We start from the raw sequence: 26,409 nt of genomic DNA, 5'->3' as shown, positions 1-26,409 counted from the left end.
GGCGTTTGACTTTGGAGAGATCCTGCAGAAAACTGGATTCCCCTGGATTTCACATCGAACTATTGACTTAGCGTGAAATTCAGTGCTGCAGCAGCGTGCTTGCCTTTACCAGGTCTCCTATGAACAGTGAAGTATGGTGTAATAAATAGACCTGTTTTTTTTTTAATTCATATTTGTATTAGGGTAGCAACTGGAAATCTTTAAAATATGGACTGTGCACTTCTCAGGCGCGTGCAAAGAGGTATTTCCTGTATCATTGAGACAACAGTCTTAAGAAGATTGAAAAAGAGGGAAGTAATTGGTTTTATCTCTACTTTGGAGGCAGAAAAACAGACTGCATGAGTCACACAGGGAGAGACAGGAGCACCTCCCAAAACACCCCAAGTTGTAGCCCAAGCCCTTCTCCATAGTTCTCTCCTGTATCCTGCTGTGAGATAGGAGGTAAGTCCCAGGTGTCTATTTTCATAAAGAATAAGATATATTTGCATAATTGTTTACATTTATTTTCGTATAGAGAAAGATATGGAGGTGGGAGAGATCTTTGCTTGGGATAGTCCTTACTAGTGATGAGACAAAATAAGTACTTTTCACTTGCTGAAACTTCCTCAGGATTGATGACTTCCAGCTGAGGCATAATTCAGATGCCAAGTATAGTTCAAGCCAAATCATTGTTCATCAAGATGGGACAGTCGTCTTTACTGATCAGACTTAGTAAAAATCCTCAGTTGTGGATGTTGCTCAACACTGTGACAGCTCAATAGTGGTTAGAAATTTTAGGGGCAGTCCAAAGCCATGGATTGAATCAACCAGCTGTGAACATGTGTTTCCGAAAAAGAAACTGCGTTTAGTTACAGACTTACTCAGTTCAGCTGCTCTCTGCCATAGTCACTGTACTCTTTGGGGCAGGAGAACTTTATGAAGCTGAATCCTCTCAGTGTTTTCATTCCAACACTGAAGCCTATCAGCAGTGAAACTGAAAAATGGGGAGATGTTTAGAATTTGCTTAGGACTCTCAACTTCCAAAGGAAGATCCAGAAGTGTGAGTGGCTGTTGGTCTTGTACACTAACAGGAGCATGTCAGTGGTACAAACCCATTTTTGTCCCATAATTTAGCATGAATCTAGATTGTATTGAGTATAGGATGTTAAATTGAATTGTATGAGCTTGAAATTTACATTTAGCCACATGTTTTGTCCAAAAACGTGAAAATGTGGTCACTGGTCTCATCCTTGTGGATCCCAGATAATCAAGTCCAACGAGGTAATCAGGCTATCCAGCCCAGTGCTTTTTGCAAGTCTTATCCCTAAGTTGTGTCACATGGCTAGCAGGCCATCTGAAGTGTGGCTTTATATTACTTTTATTCAGTCATCAGAATTTCTCCTTAAACTCCTTTAAGAACGTTTTCTACTGAATGAGGTTGTCTTAACATTGCTAAAATTTCTTCAGAGACTTTATGAAAGCTGTAGTCTTTGTTAACTGGAGCCAATGCACTTAGAACAATCTGGTATGTTTTTTCTAGCTAGCTCTTTTGTATAATGGGGCTAAATTTTTGGCCTTTCGCTCAAAGAATTTGCACGTTTCCCCTTTGCAATATTCTTTGCATGTTAGATTTCTCCTGCTTCTCTCCACTCTCTGTTACCTAAGTTTTCTTTACTGGCTGCCAGCAGCTCTCAGTGCTATCCTTGCATTATCAAAGACGGTTTGTATTGTCAAGTGGATTGAGCGTGGGGCTCCATGCCAACATTCCTGATTGCTTATCTCAGCTATGGCACAGAACCCTCCTGCAAGTCAATTAATCTAATTTCCAGTCTTTAAAATGGGGATGAAGACATTTACGTAACTATTGGAGGTATTTGTAATCAGCCTGAATAATGAATGCAATGCTGTGGCGTGCATTACTCTGTCCTTATGTCAGTAGCTCTGTAGTTTGGCACATTGATAATAGCTTATTTGTCACACTCATGACACTGTTTTCATCAGAATTTAAACTTGGTACATTTTTATTTCTCATGATTTCTAAGGAATTCTGAATCATTTGAGACAGTTTGAAATGAGGTTCAAGAGGTAAGAACTATGTTCTTCAACCCTCTTAGGTGTCGCTGAAGACAATTTGTTAATTTTTTCCTGTTCAGTGGAAACACCTTTTGCTGAAAGTAGGTTTGAGTTGTAGATGGAGACAGAGCAGAGCATCTCCATATCTGGCACCAGTCTTCTGTGCAATGAATTGGGCAAGCAATAGCATTTTTGTTAACTTACCTCTTCTGTTAATCTAAAGGCAAATTTATTTCACAGAACTGAAAGCCCTAGTAGAGAAAAAAATAATAAAGCATGATGTTTTTATGCTTATTTCTCAGTGTTACTGTGAATGTTTGTTTTTTTCAGTTTCACTTGATTCAGTCTTCCCTAGTGTTTTCTCTGGGAGAAAAGAAGCACAACCTGGTTAATGAGCTATGTTGTTCTGATTATGCTCTTTAGTGAGCACACGCTCAAAAGTGATGTAAGACTTCTATTTCTCATGGCACATCAATCTGTATAGAAGGGAAGAGGTGTTACCAGTCTCTCTGTTACATGCATCCAGATGAGCAAGTAGAGCTGCCAAGATCACTGCTGAACCTGGGCAGCTCAGAGCTGCTATTGTAACTGTAGCTCTTTTATAAATAGGATAGGCTCAGCTGATTACACTCTTATCTGATCTCCATCAGTTAATGAGGATAAGTGTTCATCAAGTCCAGAGTTCATGCCTGTTGCAAAATGTTACACGCCTGTATGATGTAACTGTGCTTAGAAAAAAATTGCCACTTTGAAATGTTTGTTTTATAACAGCCAATATGTATTCTTTTTAGAAACGGTTCTAGTGGTGCTTCTATCTTTCATCTTTACGGATTTGGAAAAATTCCCCACCCCCCAGAGCCAACTCAAATGAAAATTTGCTCTTTGGTCAGCTTTTGTAGATGGTATTTGGGTATGGACAGGCATAGTTAACAAAGGCACTGTGTCCAAGCGTGGCTCCTGCTGAAACATGTTTTACTGCAATTTTTGAGATAAATGCCTTGACTTTGTGTAACTTAGTGCTATGTTCCTTCCTGATGCCATGTTCTGTTGTCCCTTTGCAGTTTGAACATCCCTTTTAAGTACCTGAAAGACTTGTGAGTCTCCAAGCTATAACTGACTTCATAGAACTGTGTATTGTCTCATTAACTTCTTGCAGACTGGGCTGTTAGTATGGCCTGGAAGGAGGAATAAAGCAAAAGTTTGACTCAGAACAATAGCTTTACTTAAAAAAATAATAATAAAAATAATGATATAACATTTCCTATGGTGTTTCCCCTTATGTAGCAACTACTTCCCTCTTTTCAGGTTTGCTTCTTCATTTACTGACTGTCACTTCTTTGCGACTCCGCACTTTCCTGAAAATCTATATTTATACATGAAGAGGAAAAAAGCCAAAATTAACACATTCTCAAATTGTGTAACTTGGGAACTCTATAGGTTTGTCCTGATATACAATCTAGTACATGACCTCTTGTATTGGTAGAAAATGCAATCTGGATGTTAGAAAACCTAATTCTTTGCCAACCGTGAAGGAGCGCTAAAAAATTAGTTTCAGAAGGACAGAATGAAAAACAGTTTCCTGTATTTTAAGAGCTTCTGTCTCTTGTTGAGATGAGTTACCGAAGGAAAGATGAATGTCCACGTCCACGACTGCTGTTGTAGGGCAGGGGGGTGTGAGCACAACGCATGCAAGCCACAGCCAGGGCAGCAGGAGTGCGAGGTGTGGCACGAAGCGACCAGGGCCAGCTGGGTGCACAAGTCTGTGCCTGTCCTCAGGCCTGCCCCGGGAGCGAGGAGGTGTGTTAGGGCTCCGAGGGCTGTGTGTGTGCATTGAGCTTGGAGTTGCCTGCCAAGGCTGGCCGTCAGGCAGCCACAGCTGTGTAACGCTTCGCTGTGCGCTGCTGGTGTCCTCCGAGGGCACCGTGGCTGCTCGGGGAACCCGCGCCTGGTCACAGCAGCTGTTCCACAGCTCCTGTCTGTGTGTCATGACATTTGGTCTGGGCTCTTTTCTGTCTTTAGCTGGGGACTAACCGTAATTACGGCTAACTTCGAATTGCAAACAACAAGCAGGCGCTCTATAGCTTAGTGAAAACAACTTGTGCGCGGGCCCGTCTCCACACAAACCAACAGCTACCCCGCTGGCTGGCACAAAACCCTCAGCCGGGCCGCTGAGCTGCAGGAACGGCCCAACCGGCCCGGCTCCACCTTAATTAAATCGACTCCGGTTAATTACACTTGCCCCTGGGCCGCACCGCTCATGCGCAGCCGTGGCCGGGCCGGCGCAGGCGCTGGGCGGGGACGGGACGATGGAGGCGCGCAGGGGCCGCCGGCCCCGCTCCCTGCCCTGGAACCGCCACAGCCACCACAGCCAGCGCCAGCGCCATAACCACCGCCACAGCCGCCGCGGGCGGCCGGCCGGCCTCTGAGGGAGCCGCGGTGAGTGGGGAGCCGGGCAGGGAGCGCTGAGGGGTGGCCGGGCTGGCGGGAGGGCGAGCGGTGCGGGGACGCGGCTGCCCGGGGGGCTGAGGCGAGCTGAGGGGGCCGCCACCTCCCGGCGGGGAGACCGAGCCTCGCCGCTGTCAGAGGGAGGCTGTGTGCTGGTGTTTCTGGAGGGGAAGGGTTAAAGAATGGGCTTGTTTTCCCTGGGTGTTTAACACGTGATGGTCATGCTATCTGTGGTGTGGTGGTTTTCTTTTTCTTTTTTTTTTTTTTTTTGGTAGAATGTAATCAAAAAGATGCCACTGGATTTCAACTGCTTCCAGGCAGCTGGATTTCAGTGCGGAATATTATTCATGTTTTTCTTCAGACAGAGAATAGTGTCCAGGATATGAAGATCTTTCTTTACGCAGCGTAGCGTCCAGGATACGAAGATTTTTCCTCACACACAGGATAGTGTCTAGAATACGAAGATTTTTCCTCACATGCAGGATAGTGTCTAGGATATGAAGATCTTTCTTCACACAGGATAGTGTCTAGGATATGAAGATTTTTCCGCACACACAGGATAGCGTCTAGGATATGAAGTTCTAAACTTAAAGAAAAAAACCTTGTCTATCCCATGCAGATGTTCCTTCTTTTTGTAGTTTTCTAGGTGAGAGGAGGTTTAGTGCCATGGGGATGGAGTCATGTGCACGTAAGCTCTATTGGAGTGCTTTGTTCAGTAAAATGTAATAATAATACAAACCACTACAGAATTAAGTGATTAAGCACAGAGGGGTCTGTAGCAGCAGGGCAGCTGATACCAGTTTTTGCATACAACATTGTTGTCTCTGCTGTAATACTAGAGTTGATAACATGTTACAGAACTAAGAGTTTCAGCGGGCTAATGCAGTTTCTAAGAAATTAGTAGAATTGCTACAGTCTCAAAGGCATGTTAAAAGTAGTGTATTTGGTTGGGACGGAACCTGCAGTAATCCCCTCATTGTGAGGATTTAGGGTAATGCATTTCACAGAGGAAAACTTTGTTACAAAACAGTAGCTGACAAGCAATCTCATGCAAAGAATGGTTTAAATTTCTGGATGATTTGCAGCCTTATGCGCCTTGTGTAGCTCTGTGCATCAGAAGAGCATGATTCTTATGCTATATTCAGTGTGATCTAACAGTGGTGAATATTGCATTTTAAGATGAGTGCATATGACTCTAGGCTACCAGGATGTGGTTTACATATGTATGAAGGCTTAGTAAAATTGTTTCAAGCTTCTTTTATAGCTAGAATTCTTAGTGTAGGCCTGGAGTGTGATTCCTTAATAATAGTTTAACTCGTGGGCTGTTATGGTAGCACTTCCTTCCATACAGAGGTGGTTTGACAAAACCTGTGTCAAGTTTTGGTTCATGGGAGTGTTCATTTGTAACCATGGAGAAGCTGAAGATGGGATAGGCTACAATAATATATTTATTTATTTAGGTCCAAGGTGACTCAACTTGCTACTTCGTGTCATCGTAACAGGATTTCTATTGTTCAAGTGTTAAATCTCTCTCAGTTGTCATTCGTTCTGTAATGCTATGCTTCTAAATCATAGAATCATAGAATCATAGAATATCCTGAGTTGGAAGGGACCCTTAAGGATCATCAAGTCCAACTCTTGATACCGCACAGGTCTACCCAAAAGAAAAATCTTTTTCTTACCCAAAAATCTTTTCTTTTTCTGTTTTTCTTAATTTTGGATGTGACTTAGACCAGAGCAGCCTTTTCACTCGTTTGTTGATTTGTGCTTCAAGTTTTTGGATCCAATCCTGGGAGCTGTTCAGTGATAGTTTTGTCCTTATGTCAGGTCTGCTTATTTAATAAAGGTCTTGTGAGGGGACGTTAATTAAACAGTACATGGTGTAAGCTGTAGTTAAAACATCCTGAATTGGAAAGCATTACAAGGGAGGAATATCAAGTTCTTAGGCTGTATTTAGTAGTAGATCTGCGCAATGTCTTTATTCCAGTTTTGTGCTAATCTGATTTTCTTCACTGACAGCATCTGTCAGATCAAGATTTCTCAAAGTCACTTGGAAGCACACCTCATTTATTACTTCTGATATAAATTATTTTTCTCTGCACTTCTTAGTTGATGATGATGCTATGGAATAGGATGGGTGCCACGTCCTGGGCTGTCAAATTTTTGTGTGTCTATCTTTAGTACAGTTTTTTAAGAAATAACTAAAAATTGTGACTTTTGAGCATGGATGTGCAGGGGGGATATATATAAAGGGATATATGAATATCTTTGAGGAGTGTGTCTCTGAGAATAAGTTAAGGGATGATAAGAGACTGCTCACTGCTGCTGGCTCGAGAAGCCTGTTCAGACCCAGTGACATAGATGCGTCAAATGCAAGAGTAATCTACTTGTTATGATTTCTGGTTATAAAGAATGATCCCTAGATTTAGAAGTATAAATTATTGTGCTTTTTTTTTTTGGATATGTTAATTTATAGGCCGGAAATGATAAGTACATTGCACGTTTGAATATCTACAAACAGATGGTAAATTAGTGTCAAGTTTTCTAACCTCCTTTATGGCTTTTTCGTAAACCTAATGGATAAAGTGCTCTTTATTAAAATTCAGAACTTAAAATTTTGGATTCTTCCTATATTTGATTGGGAAAACCATTCAGAATCCAGTTAGCCTGCAGGGGAAAAATATAAATAAAATGCTCATTTGAGACTTTTTATTTCAGAGATTACAGACAGTGAGCTAGTTTGAGATTATGATTTCAAGAACAAACACTGTAAGAACTTTCCTCATGTGCGCACAGATGCTAAATATCTGATAAAGTCACTTCTTTTCTGAAACTTAGATATCTAAGCAACCTGTTTTCTGTACCTGGTTCAGAAACAACAGCCAGGGATGTATTCCTGAAACTTGATGAGGCTGTCATTACAGGTAATACAAATTAAAATCTAATAAAACTAACTTCTGCTGAGTCAGATTTTGCAGTATTTTACGGATGCGCTTGCATGATCAGAGAGAATTATTCACATGAATCAACTGGTAAAAGATTATTTTAAGCTTAAAGTTTTCTAAAAAATGAAGCTACATTCTTCTAATTTCAGCTGTCAAAAATGTGTTGAAACGAGTATTTCCTGAGTCATGGTCACAGGTAATACTAAGCAATGAGTAACCAACAACTAAGCATTGATATCTTTACTAGCACAGGATCTTATCAATTAATAATGGTTGACTCTAATTGTACCTCTTTGTAGTGATGTTTTTTTAGCGTAGGCATAATGTGTACAGTAAGAGCAAAAATAGATTCTAACATGGTTAGGTGGCGGTTCTGTCTAATGAACCAGTATTCCTTATAAATTACTACATTTTGTCAATATTTTGTTATCTAAAAGTTGAGATGCTGTGAAGTGTAGTACTTGTAAAATTACTGAGATTTGTTATCCTCTTAACTGTACAGCCAAATACCATTATTCCATGAGTATTTTCCAAGCCCCCAAGTCTGTTTTAACAGTTACAATAATGTCCTGATCTATTCTGTACAGGATACAGTAAGAGGCCCATCCAATGTGCTAAAAGCTGTTTTAGAAACATCTGCAAAAATTTAATGAGCCAACATTTTCTTCTGTGTCGAAATCATCTGAGGAATGTACTGTTCCTCTAGACTTCATTATTTCAGATACTGCTTGTGTACAGTTTAGTGTTTCTTTACACACTGAAAGTTGCTTTCTAGTTTTGTGACAAGGCTTCTATTCAGTTCAAATAATGATGCAAATTTAAATGTGAGTTTTCTTTTATTTTTGGGAAGAATGGATATTTAAATTATTTCTTTTACTCCTGCAAAATTGCTTTCTAGCCAGCTGTTTGTTATCTTACATTTGTGCTGATTATTAGTGGAAGTGAAATACTTCACATTTGTCCTTATTTCATCTTGTTTGTTTGGACCATCTCTTCAGTTTGTCGCAAATGATTCAAGAATTTCAGTTCACTTCAGTCAGAACTCTGACTTGTCTTTTGTCTCTTCTCGGCTTGGTTTTAATCTCCTTTTAGTTGAGAACTGAAGTTTATTAAGATTGTCACTATTGTATTTTCTTTTCACTTCGACATTTTTTCTATTGTAGCTTATCCTAGTTTTGTTTGATGTACGTATCACTTAGTAGATGAATTTATAGATATCCCCAAGTTCTTGATTCCTGGCAAATAGTTCAGCTCTTTTTCCTCTTCAGTCTCTAAAATAAATTTATTTTTGCTGGATATAACTGGAGACGCACTGGTCTTGAACTAACGGTGTTCAACAGCTTCAAATGGAAACTGCTGTAAATCTGGGAACATACGAGTTTTAATTCTGCTCTTTTTTCTTTCCAGTGTCTTCTGATGACCTTGAAGAACTTCTCAGTTGCCCAGATGCTTTTGAGAAGTGTCTACCAAATTGTGTCAACTCAGTGTCTGATGCTCGCTAATACTAAGATTTTTCTTCTCTCTCTTTTCTATCCCCTTTCCCCTCATATTTTTCTGCAGGAATTAAATTTCTCCCTCTCTGAGGTTCTTCCACTTCCAGTATGGAGGTGAATCAAGAAAAACTGTGCACCGGTAAGGCTGATGTGAGCGCAGATTCTGCATATCATTGCTCAGCGTGTCACGATGATGAGGAGTGGAGCAGTACTAGCCGGGGACGAGCTAAGTCACGAAGCCTGTCTGCTTCTCCAGCCCTTGGAAGCACCAAAGAATTCAGGTATGGCTCTTGTTTCTTCCTGCTCTGCTATTTAAAAAAAATAATAATAAGAAGAAAAATACAATTATCTAGGTTTTAGTTTTTGCTCCTCTTTTTAAATAACCATAGTCTTAGAGCTGTGTTACCTGATAATGAATAGAAAGAACAACAAAACTCTTTTGTGGTACTAAATGGGGTGGGAGATGATTAGAGAGCCATCCTGTTGTGGTCCATGCTGCGAAGAGGATTTGAATTTCTGAAGCAGCCGTGTGTGTGGTCATCTCTAAATTGGCATTCATGTGAGTAGGTTCCGGTTGGTTCTCACAACTTGCTTCTGGTTCAGTATTTCTTGGTAGATGTTAAACTGCTTTTTTTGTAGATGTGTTTCAGCAACATTCTGCATGTGCATGTATGACTTCTTAAAGCAAACGGCTAATGTGTTGTCTCAAAGCTTTCCATTTGAATGCTGTCTGAAACTGCTATCTGTAGTGTTATGTATTGAAATTCTCTCTTAGTAGAGAAACTTAGTTAAGAAAGTATGGGTACATTTCCAGGTGAAGGATTTTTTTTTAAATATGGGAGCTTAGAAGGTTATTGCCTGTAAACAGGTAAACACAAAATGGTTTGAAATTTGAGGAACCCCTTGTGCCTAAACACTCGACTTCCAGAGTCTTGGGATAGACTTGAACTTTGAATACTTAAGTACGTCATATTTCAACCCAGCTTCAGAAGTTTTAAGTACCTTCCAGAAATAAAATGCAAATGCATCTTTACTGAGTGATGTTAATTTATAGCCTGATAGTTGCTCAAGTCACAGCAAAGGAACAGTTTTGTTTGTAGTTCCTGATCTTTGACTAGTTGGCAGAGTTTTGCCTCTTGCTCAACCGCTTGCTTTTTAAGGGATTTAAAATGCACTTTAAAGGGTTGTTAGCCTAAAATGAAATCAGAAATTTAAAGGTGGGGACTAAACTAGGAACAGACCTGTGATCAAAATGGCATGGCTGTCAAAGCAGATATCTGCAGTGTTTGTAGTCTCAAAAATAATCCATGAACACTAGAGTGACTTCTGTGAGCTTTTCTAACTGCCCTAGCTGGAGCTGTTGTGCCATGCATCAAAAACGTGTATGAGAATTATGGTTAAGGTAAGATGACGCAGCACAAAATAGTTGATGCTTGCAGATGGTATCACAACAGTGAGAAACGCCCATCTTTTCTTTGAGCCAAGTTCCGAATCTAGACTCAAGGCTCTTGTCACGTGGGCGACTTGGACAGATCTTTCAGTTTTGTGATCTTTGGACCCACTGTAAATATCAAATAGCATGCCGTGGTAGCAGCGTGTCTAGATCTTGTGGGAAGCGTAGCAGAACCTCCTTATATTGTGATCCTGCATAAGGCTGAGAGGCATGGACAGAATCACAGAGGCATTGCTCAACAGGTGAAATTCTCCTCCAGAGTTACAACTTTGCTAGTAGAATTGCTGTTGCAAAGCAGAGCATATGTGGGTGAGACCTGAAGATCCCAGGGGAAGCTTTATGGTGAAGAGAGGTATAATAAAAGGCTTTCATCTAAAGAGGCTAATACTTGGAAATACTTGTTTTGCATACATAGTTCAGTCAGTATACTTTAATGTTTTTGGAAAATGTTCGCAAAGGGCTGTGCTCTGACTGTGCTGCTCTAGCTGCTATGCTCTGTACCAGAGTCAACAGGTAAGTCTTTACACTAAAAGCCTGCTGTGAAACTGGTGTGGTTTTACTTCTCCGCTTAAATCTTTAGAACTGAGAAGTTAGGGTAATTGTTTACAGTATTTTTTCATTAAGATGCTCTACATTTATTAACTGGCTGTCCTCAAATTAGTGTAAAATTGTCATGAGGCATTTTGCAGAATGTCAGACTGAAAGCGATCTCAGGTTTGCTGTGCAGCATTCAAATTGAAGTAGATGCCTATCTGCTTTGAATGGGCAAGTATATCTTTGTAAAAGATGCATAATTTCCAGTGCAATGCTGCTCATTCTTAGCAAAGGCCAAGTTGAAAAAACAAGCAAAACCTTAACCAAAATCTATACATATTATTAATTGGAGCTTTTTGTGCACACATTAATCTCTAATAATACAAGTCCTTGCTCATTTTTCTCTTTTAATGTAAATAAGAAACTTTATAACACATGTAACTAATCCAGACAGATAAGAATATTACCATGCCCGGATTTATAAATGGAAAAAAATATTTGAATAACAGCTAGGTATCACCTCTGTGTATGTGTTGTAGGAGATAAATTTTAATTATCAGTATTCAAATCTTGCACAAGAATATTTTCTTGGACATGGAACAAATGAGATGTTGCAGCTATTTCTTAATTTTATTGTATTTTTTTTAACCTGTCATCTATTTCTGATTTTTTAGTAGATGTCTGTGGTTTGTTGTGTCTTTTTTTGGTGTTACAAGTGAGTCATCTGGCTGGTCTGAGCTACTTTACAATATACACAATAAAAGGCATTGTGGCGATGATTTACTACTAGCAAAGAATAGTTTTGTTACCAGTTCCTGTGTTAATTGAATTAAGCACAAGAAAGGCATATTTCCCACCTGTTTTTAGTTAAATAATTCTAGCAGCTTTTATGTAACATTTCAACAGTTACGTGACGCAAGCTAGTTTTACTCTCTATCATATACAGATTTGCTGAGGGGGGTAGTGGGGGGGAGTGGTAAGGCAGAACAGTTCTGACTTGCTCCAGATAATCTCGTCCTAGAGCTAGGAGTAATCCTGTGTTCTGGGCGGGATTTAAGTTTGAGGATAAATGACTCTTCAAATCTCATCTCATGGAAGACAAAGTCTGTATTAACTGTAATTGGATAAATGAAAAATTAGCAATTTTTCTACCTAATCCAAAAATACTTAGTTTGAAGATTGGAGGCAATGAATTTTAGAAGGCTCGATGTCAACATATCTTTTAGATTTATGTAGGAGTAAGCAAAGAAACTTAAATTCTAAAGAGGAAAGATGATATAAATCTTTATTTTGAGATCTCTTAGTAATGAAATCCTGTTAGTGTCATGGTAATTCTGGTTTACTTCACCAATATTAAGTATTAGCAGTATTAAGACTGTCGTAGTTCATGAAAACTACTAGAAAAACAGGCTTCTTGACATTTATCAGCTAGTGAAGTGGAAACCTTACTATTGAAACCTTCCTATTCCTTCCTTCTCTCCGTGATTGCTGGAGTTTCGAATTCAGGGTCAGTGCTTAAGGAAGTTGTAAAATATTTAGAATGCTGGAAAACCGTGCCCTTTTACAGTCATGTGCGGTTGGCCAAGGTACACTTCCTGGCTGCAGTAGTACTGTTAGCAAGTCTGCTATAGACTGGAAGAGGTGAAGTTACCAAGCAACCTAAAAGTAGTTTTGTGAAAGTGAGGTGTGGAGGGTCTGTTCTATTATCAGTGTTTCCACTTGCCTTGGAAGTGGCAAGCTGTATGTCCTGCGAGATTGCTGTGTGATCTGTTTCTTTATGTGGTGGAATTCATGCATGTCACTAAATGGTAGAAGGCAAAACTGCCTGAATAATGCTTCATTGCTTGTTCTCTTAAGAATTTTGAAAAAAAAAAAAAAAAAAAGTTAGTCTCAGGCCAGGATGTCTTCAATTTATTTTTCAAGGGATTAAATTAACCTTACAAGCACTCTGTTAAATAGCCTATTTTAGAAAAGTGAAAAGCCTTGTGTTCTTTGTGGGAGGTGGAAAGAAATGGAAACCATTTTTAATGTGATCAATAAAAAGGAAATTTAAAAAAAAAAAAAGAAAGAAAAGCAGGTAACCGAAACTAGTACCTAATAAAATGAACCGAATTCTGATGTACCAGATACATATCTCTGTATGACTTAGAATGTAAAGACCTCTGTTTGTTAGTTTATTAAGTACAAAGATACAAACTTAAAAGCAAGCTTACACAATTGAGACATAGTTACTATGATAGACACACAGAGTAACAGCAACAACAAAATCTGAAGGTCTTTTCCTCGTATTGTGAGATTTCTTTCTAACTGCTTGTCAAGACTTACACTTTTTCCTTAAAAAAGGAAAAACCTTAAAAAGCTGTGTAATGTGTATTTATACTGGACTTAATCATTCTGCATTTCCTGTTCTAAAACTCTATGCTCCCAGATAAGTTGTAGTTCTTCAGGAAATGCAGAAAAGACAAAACAGAGGAGTTGAAAAATGCGTTCTTCAGTTATTTAAATTCTTTATTATTCTAACTTTGAAAAAAATATCTTTTTAAAAATATGTATTATATGGCTAATTCTGAAACAGGAATTATTTGTACTTGATTCCATAAATGCAGGAGTTTTCCTTTGCACAGTAGTGAGACCTTGAAAAAGGTTATGTTTTTATAATTTGAGATTTATCTACTTCTTTTGTATCCCTGAGAGACCAATGTGCAGTTTTGTTTTGTAGTACCAAGGAGAGTTGTGACTAAATAGAAACTTCGCAGGCTTGCAATGAGTTCACAGAACGAGCTTGAGGAAAATTTGGCCATCTCGTTAGAGGCTGTGGTGTTTCCTCTGTGCACAGTGAAGTTTAAATGAACGCAAGAATATGTGCCTAGTACTGCCGCTTAGCCTAGCGTTTAGCCATGTCAGGAGGGCATAAGCTGAGAACGAGGTTTCAATTAAAATCACTGTCAAGGAAGTAGGTACAGGAGTTAAATTTTAGCTTTGAAATGTGTGAGCTAATATGTGTAAAATTATATTGGCTACTCAACCACAAATGTAGGTTTAAGAAACGGACTTTGTCCTTCGTTGCCTAACGTGACTCTTTCAAAGATGTGGTTTTGGTGGTTGGGGAGCTAATAATACCTAGTTTGTCATCACGTTTCTTTTACTACTTTAACTTTTTATGTCCAGGAGAACACGCTCCTTGCATGGACCATGCCCAGTGACCACATTTGGACCAAAGGCCTGTATGCTGCAAAATCCTAAAGCGATTATGTAAGTACTTGCCAAATGAATGGTTTTGTGCTTATTCTATGTGGAAGACGATAAGTTTACTTTTCTACTATTTATCCCCCAATCAGCATGGTTTGTATTTTACCTGATGTTCAGAGACTTTTATGTTGCTTGATTGCCAAGCTCTAGGGTGTGCATTGCAAAAATTGGCATGCGGTTTATATCACATGCTGATCCTTTGAAGAGTCTGCCTGAGAAGAGAATGTACAGCACTGCTGAACTGGATTCTCAAGTAAAACCAATTAAACATGTGTTACCTTGATCTGCATATTAAAAAGTATATATTTGAATGTCACTGTTTTTGTTTTCTCCGTGTTATGATAGGATAAAATCAGTATTTCTCTGTATGGACATTTAGTAGTCATGCCAGTTGGAATAATTCCCTCAGGATAACAGACATAAAAGGGAATTAATTTTACTTTTACCTTAATAATTCATGTGATGTTCTGAGGCCCACAATCCACTATCTAAACTAATGGAGTTTACTCTTAACCCAATGTATATATTTTGAAAAGAAAATGAACCATTTCACATTTAAAAAAAAAAAAAATAGGATGGGGCATGCAAATAGTATTAAGTACTAAAATTTTGTTTAGACATGTTTTGCATAATCTTCAATCCTTAGCTCATGGTCAACAGTGGCAATGGTAATAAAGCTTCTCCAACAGAACCGACAGTAAACTCCGTGTGTATCAACCACCCATACAGCAATTATGGTACAGAGAAGCAATTGGTAGCGTTTTCTTTATTCCACAAAGAAAAGTGTTTCTCTGTGAGAGAAAAACAAAAATTTTTATGGACAACACAAGGCAGAGGAATTGCTCTGTGTACTGCAAAATCTCAGCTGAGGAAAACCTTGTCCCTCTTGGTATCAGGCGTTTGAGGTAGTGGTTTGATCTGCAGCACTTTCTGTCTGAGTATCATCAAGGCAAGGTTTTTTTTTAGTCTGCTGATAAATTTAGCGTGAAAGTACGGGTTCATTTCTACTCAGCAGGCATGCAAACATATTGTCTCCTTTTTAAAAGTTCTGTTTTATTGTTTTGACTTTACACTTAACATATTTGAATTAAATATTTATTTCTTTAAATCTATACCTAAAATAATAGTGGTCTTCCTCTAAGCAAGTTGGTGGTACCTTAACATTTCCTACACAGGTGTGGCAGAAATCTTGCAGTATGCGAGAAGTCTGAACTTCCTTATTCTTTCCATTTCTTCTAACGTTTGTGGCTTGCTATACTGCCCTGTGTGTTTACCCACCTGATCCTGATGAATATGCTCCTCCCCATGGGCTGAGCCAGCACTGGACAATATAATAATAGTGTCAAGATCAGTTGAGTACAGAGGCGGTAGGCAATCCTAAACACACGCTACTTGCCAGGGAAAAGCCTGCTTACACAGCGTTCAGAATAGCTGGGGAGATAAGGGCATGCTTGGGTCATCAAAGAAAAGGACTATTTGACAATCAAATTGCAAATTACTATTCTTACTACTTGTAAGATTTTTTTTTTTGTGACTTCTTGTTTCTTGTGGCTTCTAAAAACAAGCGTATCCTTTTTGCTTGTGTTTTTTCTTCTCTACTGTCACTAGTAATGTGAAACTCTCTTCACTGGAGAGGATATAACAGAAAATCCTAGTTTTTATCTTTGGGCTTCAGTTAGTCAAGGTCTTGGTGTCTATTTAAATGCTAGTGTTGAAAAAACTGCTTTCTGAAGGCTGTATTTTTTTTGAAGTATATTTTCTGAATATACTTTATATAAGGGAATTTTCTGTAAAGCCTCACAACATTTTATTGGGACTGGTTGAAATATTTAGCTGAGGGGAAAAGAAAAACCTTCAGGGAAAAATGTTTTCTTTTGAAGTACCAGTTTCTTAGGAAGCGATAAATGCCTCAGCCTTTTTTTGGAACTGTTGCATTTGCCTGACTTCAGGAAAAAAAATGAAGATCTTAAAGCATGTGATGAATAATTTTTCATTTAGAACTACGTGGAATTGGTGAGTACGACTGAAGTGGGCCGACTGTCTTTTTGGTTTGAATAAAGATTGTGTTAGTTCTAGGTTTATTAAGTGAAAAGCAATGCTGCAATCTTTAGTTCTCTGCCAGCTTTACAAGGTAGCCTGGTCATGTTGAAATATTGTTGGGGGTGGTTTCTCTACAGCTGACTTTTGCCTTTTAACAGTATTTAGATTTGAGGAATTATTTAAAGTAACTCTTTTCTGTACTCAAGTTCATTTCTTTAGTCATGGTTTGAATTGGAAATAGCATATAAAACTTCAACTTTGATTTGTTTGCAGCTGTTTGAAAGGGCTAAACAAAGTTGCGTTAATCAGTTCAATTTTAGTTTTTTATTTTTAGCTATTGTCAAGTCAGAAGAAGCCTTCCAAATTCATAGTAATCTGAGATTCAGGGTGATAATTTCGACCAAGTATAGCATTTTCAAAACTCCCCAGCCCTGTGTCAGGGGACTGGGCTAGACTCCAATTAGTTGATTGAGGGACCCTTCTAACCTTCCCTCTATTCTGTGGTCCTTTGATTGTAAAATACAATGAGTTAAAGTATAAATGTGATGTTGAAAGCCTCTACGTGATCCTGAATATAACTGCATATTTGTACTCTTCTGTGTTATGTAATATTTAGAGAGAGAGTTGGCAGTGTTTGTTAGTAAAGGCTGTTGGTATTAGACTATTAGTCTATAGTTCCGGCTGTATTTATATAGAATATAAGTATTTTACTTTCCTTTTGAAAGTAAAAGGAGCTGGTTATACCATTTCCAGCATCAGCATCTGTTTTATTTTAACCCTTGAAATGCTAAATCCAAATCTGTAAATTTGGCTTGTTCAGCACATATACTAATCTGCTTTGCTTTACGGATTATATCTGCACCATATGGAAAAGGATGGGATGTCTGTAATGCACAAAATACAACTGTGAAATCATGGAGCTGAGAAGTGAATCCAAATGAAGAAAGAGGTTACATCTGGGTATTCCTACATCAACTAAATGTGTTACAGAACAACGTGAAGTTCTGTTACTGAACTCATTTTTACCCTTAGAAAAACACAAAAACAGTCGTGTATGTATATTTAGTTCTTGCGATTCTCAAGTCTTTGAATAGTCTTGATAATAAGACTTGTCTTGGTTTCATGCAGGGAAAAAAGCATCATTATAATTCCAAACTATTCTAATTTGGCACGTGATAAGATATATTCTTAACTAGCCAGAATGTTGTCAAGGCGAAACATAGTAACATTTTTGAAAATCTGTGGGCATTGCAGTGTCCCTCTGCCATTTCTTTCAGTTACTCAATGCTTTTTGTTTCTTTTATAATGACCTTTTCTGATAAAAAGATGTTTTAAATCTAACAGTCCTAAATATTTATGTTACATTGTGCTTTTTCTATTCTTTAGGCACATTCAGGATCCAGCAAGCCAGCGGTTGACATGGAACAAACCTCCCAAGAGTGTCCTTGTTATTAAAAAGATACGTGATGCCAGTCTGCTGCAGCCTTTTAAAGAGCTCTGTGTGTATCTTACCGAGGTAAAAAAAAAAAAAAAGTAAAGTCCATTCTTTTTAAACTGTAACAAGAAACTTTACTTCTAACCTGTTTTCAGCTACTGATTTTGTTAAATGTGGAATGTGTAGACTTGTATAATGCAGATGCAGATTCTGTAACTGGTATCCATACATTTTAAACTAATGCAGATTATAGGCAGAGGCAAGTACTTTAAGAGGTTATTAACTAGCTCATTTTACCTTTTTTAGGTGAACAATATGATAGTGTACGTAGAAAAAAAAGTTTTGGAAGACCCTGCTATAGCTAATGATGATAATTTTGGACCAGTGAAGAAGAAATTTTGTACCTTCAGAGAAGGTATGGTAATGACTTCTTGAAAGTAAAATTGGGGCATAGTGCTTATTTGTCTTAACATTCTCTTTGTCATTGAATTAAGTTTGTGATGTTAAGATGTCTCTTGCAAACAGTTGTTGACACATCCTAGTTAGTTTTTTTTTTTTATGTTCATGAGTTAATGTTGGCATGCTGCACATAATTTATGTTAGGAATTTAAGACCTTTGAAAAAAACTAATTCAAAATTTTTATTTCAATGTTGCTTCTAGATTACGATGATATCTCCAATCAGATAGACTTTATCATATGCCTGGGAGGAGATGGGACCTTACTTTATGCTTCTTCACTTTTCCAGGTTGGTCTTTATTGGAAATAGACTTAAAGGCCTCTTTTTTTTTTTTTTGAAGTATTTGAAGACTTTCTTCTTTGTTACCAAGGGCTGCATTTGTCCTTTATTTGTTCTTTTTTGTCAAGCCTGTTTTACCTGATACCTTCTGAAAATAATGCATATATGAGCTGCTTAATTTAATTATAGCTTTGTTTTTTATTATGAACAGTTGAAGTTACATCAATAGTCAAAATATTTACAGGCAATTAGTTGAAGTATGAATTGCTTTTATTCAGTAGCTTTTAAATTCTTTTCTTTATTGATAGGGTAGTGTACCTCCAGTTATGGCTTTTCATCTGGGATCCCTTGGATTTCTTACTCCATTTAATTTTGAGAATTTTCAGTCCCAAGTCACTCAGGTTATAGAAGGTAAATTTAAGGAGACAAGGTGTGGTGTTTCTTTTTTGTTACATTTTCTGTAGCCTTTTCCAAGACTGGTTAATGTATTAACCAACTCATTTAGGTAGTCCCATAAGATTGAGTCACAAGAAACATATACCAAACTAAAGTATTACATTATATTGATGCATTCAGTGCTGCTTTCTATACTGTTGTGTAAAGGAAAATGGCTAAGAAATACCTTCGTCCTGTGTGGAGCAAGCAAGTAGAGGAAGATGTAAAACGTACATTAAAGGACAGCTAAACTTACGAATAGAGTGTAACTATGAAGTCTATGGTAGTCCGTTCCTCTAAGAAGTGCAGTGATTAAATAATGAGAGGTCAACCATATGAAATAATTGAGGAAAGAAATAATTTGTTCCTTCAGTAGGAGGTTATTCGAGTTGCATCCAAAGTAGATTTCTGAAAAGATGTATAAAATTCTCAATTGCTAGAAAGTTCTTTTAATAGGTGTTTCTAATGCAGTCATTTTCTTCAAGCTAAGCTTTTGTCTCAGTGTAGATCACTTGAGCCTAACATTGTTTTCTAATCTTGATCATATCCATATAGAACTTAAATATTCTTTTTACTTTATAAAGAAAGGGAGGAAGGATGGGGTTCAAATTTGACTTCATTTTTGCTCATTACTACTAAAAATCAGTTTTGAGCTTTAACCAAATGTAGACAATTCTCTTGTGAATGAAACTGGGAACATTGCACGGGAAATAGATGAATGATATTTCATTCAGGCTGCTAGTCATTGCAATTTTCTTTAATATACTAGCATAACTTTCTTGTACTTTCTCCTATATTTTACTTCTAGGCAATGCAGCACTTGTTCTGCGAAGCAGGCTGAAAGTGAAAGTAGTAAAAGAGCACAGAGAGAAGATGACAGTACAAAATGGTATAGAAGAAAATGGAGTGGTGCCTACGAATATAGAGAAAGAAGTGGGCAAGCAAATTATGCAGTATCAGGTCGGAGTGCAAAATAAGCAAAGGAATTAATATGTGCCTTGTAATTTGCTTTATACATGTTTTATTATCAGTTTCCCATTTTTGTTAATTTACTACATTGTCCCAGTAGTGTGGGACAGATCCATATTGATATAGGGCGCAATATGTACACTAAATAATGAGAAAGTGTTGCACTTGATTTCTTTCTGCAACCGTAAGTGCTAATATTGTACTTTCCTGTACTAATATTTTCCGTCTATTTTGAAAATGAGTAGTTTTAAAATGGGATCTCCTAAAGACCTTATAAGTGAAAAAAAAAAAAAAAGCCCTGCACATTGCTAGTAACAATCTTCTGAAAATAACTCTTAATTCTTAACGTTCTGTAAATAAATAAATGAAAACTCTTCAGCTGGCACTTAAGGAAATGAAATAGTAAAGAGAGTCTAGTTTCACAGGTACCAAATCAGTAGAATTTTTCAAAGATCTGGAAAACATGTTTCTGCTTGTCATTTAATCAATTGCCAAACCAGCAATAGCAGACTGGTGACATTTGATGTCATGGCAGGTCCTAAATGAAGTTGTTGTGGATCGTGGTCCTTCTTCTTACCTTTCCAATGTAGACGTCTTTCTAGATGGACACCTGATAACAACAGTGCAAGGAGATGGTGAGTCGTTTTCTTGAGCTAAATCGCTTGTCAGTTCATGTGTGGACTGTTGCTGTTGTACTGGAGAATGCTTTTTCTCACATTGAAACAAAATCTCAAGCTGCAGTTTCCTGGTGACAGAAAACATGAGGGTGTAAAGAATAGGTCAGATTTTTCATTGTGGAATGCATAAGTTGTCAAGGAAGCCTTAAACATAACGGTTTTTTGTTTGTTTACGGGCTTGTGGAGGCATGTGGCAGCTTCTTTGGGTATGATATTTTAGAGCAAGGGGCAAGAGGTAGCTCAATAGAAATTTGCTTGGATATCTGGAATTTGCTAAAGGGCTCAAATCTAACTGATGAAATACAGAAGCTCTTAACCCATAATTCTTAACCTTTATAGGCAAATTTATGTCTCTGTTATAAATCCTAGGTTACACATATTTCTAAGTTTACACCATTTATGTGAGCCCATAGGACAAACATGCCATGCCAGGATCAGAAGAGTTTCTGACTTCTTGTGCTTCACAGAAGAATTGTAATCTAATACAAGTTGATATACTCTCTTGCTATATTTTCATTAGCAGTCCTATTTGTTAGTCTTCTTCCTAAATAACAGCACTGATTCTAATGTTAAAGGAAGTGAAATTTTTGCTGCTTCCCCAGGAGTCATCGTCTCCACACCAACTGGTAGTACTGCGTATGCAGCTGCTGCAGGAGCTTCTATGATTCATCCGAATGTTCCTGCAATAATGATCACCCCAATCTGCCCTCACTCATTGTCTTTCAGACCTATTGTTGTTCCTGCTGGAGTGGAACTCAAGGTTAGCTTATATTATTTCTCTTTCCAAGTTAAAAACTTTCACAATAACCATGTGAACCTGACCAAAACAGAAGAGGTCAGGATTTACCGTGTGTATCCTGCATTCTTTTGTTTGTAGGAGGACCAGATCAAGTCTGTTTGAAGAATGTATCTTTGTTTAAAACAATACGCCCGCTAGGAGAAGACTTTACACTGCTTTCTACTGGATTGCAGTTGTGTGAATGTCTGCAAAATGGGAGTACATACACTTACATTCGGGCAAAGAAAATTTTAAATCATTTCTGCTAAAGCCCATGTAAACCAGTAGAGTTTAAGGGAATGAAAAATTCTACTTTCATGGCTAAACAACAAATATTCTAGATCTGGAGTATATTAGTGGTAATACTATCTGTAACTCCCTGATCAATTTTGTTAATGGTGTTGTGCAGAAAAAAGTGGCGTGTAAAACCTGAATACAAAATGGACTTAATGGGTGTTTTTAACAAATGCCCATGGTTAAGGAAGAACCCCTTCCAGCTTTCAATCTTCTTGTAATAATAAGCTAATATCCTTAAGGGCTATAAGGGCTCTCTAAGTATATTGAAAGATTAGGATTAAGAAGTGTACACTGGGGTTTATGTTCTTGTTTTATGAAATAAATTGAATATTTTATTTGTATTTCACTTCTTTCCTCTTAACAGGAATGCATGTTAAATATGAGCAAAACTTCCTAACTCTGACAGATTTAGATTCATTACTTATTAGAAATTTATTTTTCTGGATTAATTTAATATTTTTTCTCAAAATTGATGCTAGAGTCAACACATGTAACTGGGTTAAGGCATGCGCTGGCTGTAGCTGGAAGGTCTTTCTGTTTTTATAACCTTGGTATAAAGAGGGGTTTTTGTTTATTCCACACAGAAAAATATGTATATATCCCAAACATGAAACGAATATTTGGAACTCGTGTGTTATGCTACTGCAGTGCTGTAGTGGACAGCTTACAAATTTTGGTGCAACAGTAAAATTTGAGGTGTAAGTTCTTTACTCACAGGGAGGATGGAGAAGGTGTTCCTTGCTCCTTGAAAAATTAGGTTTGGGACCTGAAGGTTAGTTTTTCTCTCTTTCAGATAATGCTCTCCCCGGATGCCAGGAATACAGCATGGGTTTCATTTGATGGAAGGAAGAGACAGGAAATATGCCATGGAGACAGGTGAAATATTTTCTTGATCGTAGTACCTCTTTGAAGTGTAGAAAATACTGATCCATGCAATTTTCTTGTTCTGTTCGGACTGTCAAAAGGTTGCTGGCAGTGAAGAAAACAGCTTTTATAAAGCCTAACATCTCTCTAAGCACTTTTAGCACAGTTTGTGCTTTATTTCTCATATGAGTCTTTTAGATCTTACTATGAAAGCAAAGTATTAAGACAAAAGCATGTAACATTGCATGCTTGGCAAGGAAGATGGACATGTCTTGACACTGTCATGAACTGTCTGTTCCAGACACTCTGTCTTGAACTGTTTTATTTCCTCTTAGGTTGAAAAATACATAGGTCAGATCAGGAGGCTAGTAGGGATTCAAGCATCACATTTGGCATTTGGTCCTTTGTTATATGCTAGACTTCTTAGTGATGTCGCTTATTGCTAAAACTTGAAATTTCAAGGCCAAGGTGGTGGCTTAAATTTTCCTTTGTTCTAGTGTTGAGTTTGTGATGACCAGCAAAAGAATGCAGTGCTAGGCTGCCTAGTGATTAGAAGATTTAAAAATAAAAAATAAATTGCTGTTTATTGCCCTTGACTGACCTGGGATATTCCTGTGTTGTTGCAGTATTAGCATCACTACCTCTTGCTATCCCCTTCCTTCGATCTGTTTCCGAGATCCTGTGAGCGACTGGTTTGAAAGCTTGGCTGAGTGTTTACACTGGAATGTTCGGAAGAAGCAAAATAACTTCGTCGAAGAAGAATTTTGAGAGTCTACATCTAATGACTCATGGGAATGGAAAGTGGCAGTATCCCTTTTATATGCTTTTAAAGTTTTTGCTAACGTGTGTGGTCACCATCTCAGACACATATATAGCGGTATACTTTATATCCGTCTGATCTGCTGATGGCTGGAAATATTGTGCTACTTCCTGTCCAGCAGGAAGAGAAATGGAAGAAGTGAGGCTCTGATTATTGTAATGCAATTTGATGAATTTCCTTTAAATGAGCAGTCTGAAAATGGGTTATTTCAGATTGGTATTGACAACCACATCTGTAGGTTTGATTGTAACACAACTTACCAATAATGTGGTAGGCTGTATGTAGATACATAATAGAAAAGTGGCAGTAGAAAAGAGGCATGAAAATAGTCTGTTTAATTTGTTATATATGTAATTCCATTTGTTAAGACTTCTATGCATATAAAAGCTCTAAAAATTACTTTAAAAAAATACAGCACTTCTTTTTTTAGCTTAAATACACCTCCCCCAGAACACCTCCCTATCAAGACAGCTTAAAATACTTTTTTCTTACTTGCAAATGTGACAAAACCTGTGAAGGAACACAGCTGTTTTTATGAATAGATGAAAATAGTGTTTAAAAAGTATACATATATATCTCCATAAGATATATAGTTCTCATGAAGAATGTTTTTTCTGAATAGATGGAATTAGTGAAAACTAAATAACACATGCACAAACACGTGCACACAGAGTGCCCATTTGTTTGAACAGTGTTTGACCCTTAGCTGTCATCACTGTGTAAATATCCTCCACTAGCATGGACGAGCATTTGCTTGTGCTGGGTTGGTTATTTCAGTGATCTTCATTTTTACAGCTGAGCTAGTTTGTAGCTCTGCAGTTCCTGTTGGTGGGAATCATCAATGTGTTGATTTTATTTTTGTTGATTCTCTAGAACAAATGGTAGCGTTAGGGACAATATAGTAAAAAATAAAATCTTGAGGTATTCAAGAAGAATCTGGACTTAACTTACTACTATATTGCATAGCACTACTATTTTTTTGAAGACAATAGTGTCCTGAATGCCCTTAACTTCCACAGATATCTTCCAACTCCGGGTGCTGAGTAATACAGAAAGGGATACTGCATTGGTAGGCTGATAAATGAGAGGACACATTCCCAGTAGAGTAGCAATGGTGCCTTCAGCACATTCAAGATATTCTAAGTCTCATATGTACTTTTTTTAAGATGCTTTCAAATGTTTCTAACTTCTCTGTACATATTTTATTGTATGTGCTTTTATGAAAAAAAAAATAGTTTGGGAAAAAGAAAAGGGTTTGTACTGTACTTTAACTGAAAAAAAACAAACCCAAGAATAATGTTTACATTTATGTTCTCTGTGGTGCAGTCTCATGGTCATACTACCCAAACTTCAGCATTTTCACAGTGTTGCTGTGTTGGCCATTGAAGGAGTGGACATTATCCGTTAAATTTAAGCCTGCGTCATAAAATTGCGGAGGAGATAATTTCTTACTGAAGAAGGTGGGATTTCCTTGAAAGTAGAGTGAGAAGCTGTGTTAACTTTTCATGATTGTCTTATGTTGTTTATGTGGTCCAAAGTGGTAATGGGAAATGTATTAATTTCTGAACTCTGCCTAACGTGCTGTGCTCTAATGGTTTAAATAATGTCTCTTCCATTTTGGATGCTGCCCTAGTCTGTCTAATTTTATTAAATTGAGATGAGAGCACTTTTCCATAAAAGAGGAGCAAACTCATAGTTAATGATTAAAAAAAAAAATCCCAATGAAATAGTGTTAATATAAATGAATATTCATTTTGTAAATTTTGTAGAGTAGAATATTGATTTACTTTGGTCTAAACAGAAAAATTTTGTGATATCTTGAGAATGTCAAGATAACTTTTGAGATTTATCTTTCACTTGAATCTGCATTAATTGTTTTATCACTGTTTTGAAGCTGCTTACGGGTTTTCTAAGCTGGGGTATTCAGTTATTAAATAGCTGTTTACTTTTTGAGCTATGAAAAAAGCATCAAACTTTTTGCTTTGAAACTATTCTTTTATTTAAACATGCAATAATTGAGAAGAGGAACAGGGTATAGTGGCTAAATAAATATATTGTTTAGTGAAAAATAAGCAGAATACCAGGCACACTAGGAAGTGGAAATCATTTTGTGGAGGTGAGGTGAAATTAATGAGCCTTATCTATCTAGTATTTTTGTAAAGATAAAACTATATTCAGCACTTTTTATTTATGCTTTTATAATAGTAAAAGTATCATTTAATAAATTGTAGAACTTTAATTTGCAGAGTGCATAGTTCATGAAATGTAAACAAAATTTACCTATTTCTTCTAAATTAGATCTGCTGGAGTTGTCTTTAAATTTATCACGTACTGCAATTGGATTACTGGTTTTGAGGCTTCTGCAGTTTTGCTTGTACAACTTTTCCTGCTTGATAACAATATTATTTGGATCACTGCTCAGCCTAGTAGAGAACTACAGTCACTGACCACAGGAAAGTAAGTCATATGATGGCTTAAGTCCTTTGCTTTTTCTTCAGAAAAGCTCCTTTGATTATAATTGTACTAGCTGCTTTGTATCAAAATGCAACACAAATTACTTGCGTTAATACATTACGAATTTATTGAATTGTACAAAGTCTCTTTTCAAGGCCTTTAATCTGCAAACCAGCAATTCGCAAGCAGGCTAGTGAAGTTTGATCAGCACTCAAGTTTTCTGCATATTTAACTGCTTGAAGTGTGGGTAACACGTTCAAACTACATCTGAATGATAAAAGCTCTAACGCAGACTGGGTTATATTGGAGGTAAAAGCTTATTTTGCTGATGTAGCTTAATCAAACTAGTTTAAACTGTATTAGTAAAACAGAGTTTTGCTGATTTATTTTTATTTTTTAATATGAGGGTTGGAAATATCACTGTACCTGTAAACATTTTCCAGTCTACATAGGGCCAAAATGGAAGCTTGGAAATTGGTTAAAAAAAATAAGTCTCTACTAGAGAGTTCAAGTTATTAAAAACTGGTGTGGTATGGTATAAAGCAGAGTGTACTGAATTTTTGAAAGAGGAAAAATCTTGTTACATATTGTTAATGCTTTGAAAACTTGTTTTAAATATTGTTGAAATCGAATATTTTTCAATCCTTTCAATAAAATCTTTTTTGTAAAGTTGGATTTGTTTAGCAGCATTTGACTGAGATTATAAAATTAGGTATACACAATTGCTTACT

General features: G+C 37.3%; 1 protein-coding gene across 6 annotated transcripts; it reads left to right on the top strand.

Annotated features, from left to right (window-relative positions):
- The first annotated feature begins 335 nt into the window (after positions 1-335).
- NADK (NAD kinase) lies at positions 336-26,169 on the top strand. 6 transcript variants are annotated; one of them, XR_013941415.1, is made up of 13 exons: positions 4,315-4,488; positions 9,003-9,216; positions 14,091-14,174; positions 17,598-17,727; positions 17,953-18,061; positions 18,308-18,393; positions 18,693-18,795; positions 19,628-19,779; positions 20,324-20,423; positions 21,068-21,225; positions 22,334-22,416; positions 23,031-24,684; positions 25,523-26,169. XR_013941415.1 is itself a non-coding variant. In XM_080564469.1 (12 exons), exons 2-12 carry the CDS (start codon positions 9,044-9,046, stop codon positions 23,170-23,172), a joined length of 1,320 nt encoding a protein of 439 aa, XP_080420595.1. In that variant the 5' UTR covers positions 336-441; positions 9,003-9,043; the 3' UTR covers positions 23,173-26,169. The 6 variants fall into 6 exon arrangements, 5 of the variants coding, with proteins under 5 accessions (XP_080420595.1, XP_080420594.1, XP_080420597.1 ...); XM_080564469.1 differs by lacking the exon at positions 4,315-4,488 and adding an exon at positions 336-441 and having other exon boundaries at positions 23,031-26,169; XM_080564468.1 differs by having other exon boundaries at positions 23,031-26,169.
- Positions 26,170-26,409: the final 240 nt, after the last annotated feature.

The sequence above is a fragment of the Anser brachyrhynchus genome, assembly GCF_964034855.1.
Source record: "Anser brachyrhynchus genome assembly, chromosome: 21".
In the NCBI taxonomy this organism is placed as follows: Eukaryota; Metazoa; Chordata; class Aves; order Anseriformes; family Anatidae; genus Anser; species Anser brachyrhynchus.
Note: the sequence above shows the minus strand (reverse complement) of the source record. Positions and strands in the feature narration are given on the sequence as shown.

Coding starts and splice junctions, on each gene's coding strand:
- NADK (XM_080564469.1), top strand. CDS start 9,044: ATGGAGGTGAATCAAGAAAAACTGTGCACCGGTAAGGCTGATGTGAGC. Junction 14,175..17,597: donor CAAAATCCTAAAGCGATTAT/GTAAGTACTTGC, acceptor TCTATTCTTTAG/GCACATTCAGGATCCAGCAA. Junction 20,424..21,067: donor AACAACAGTGCAAGGAGATG/GTGAGTCGTTTT, acceptor CTGCTTCCCCAG/GAGTCATCGTCTCCACACCA.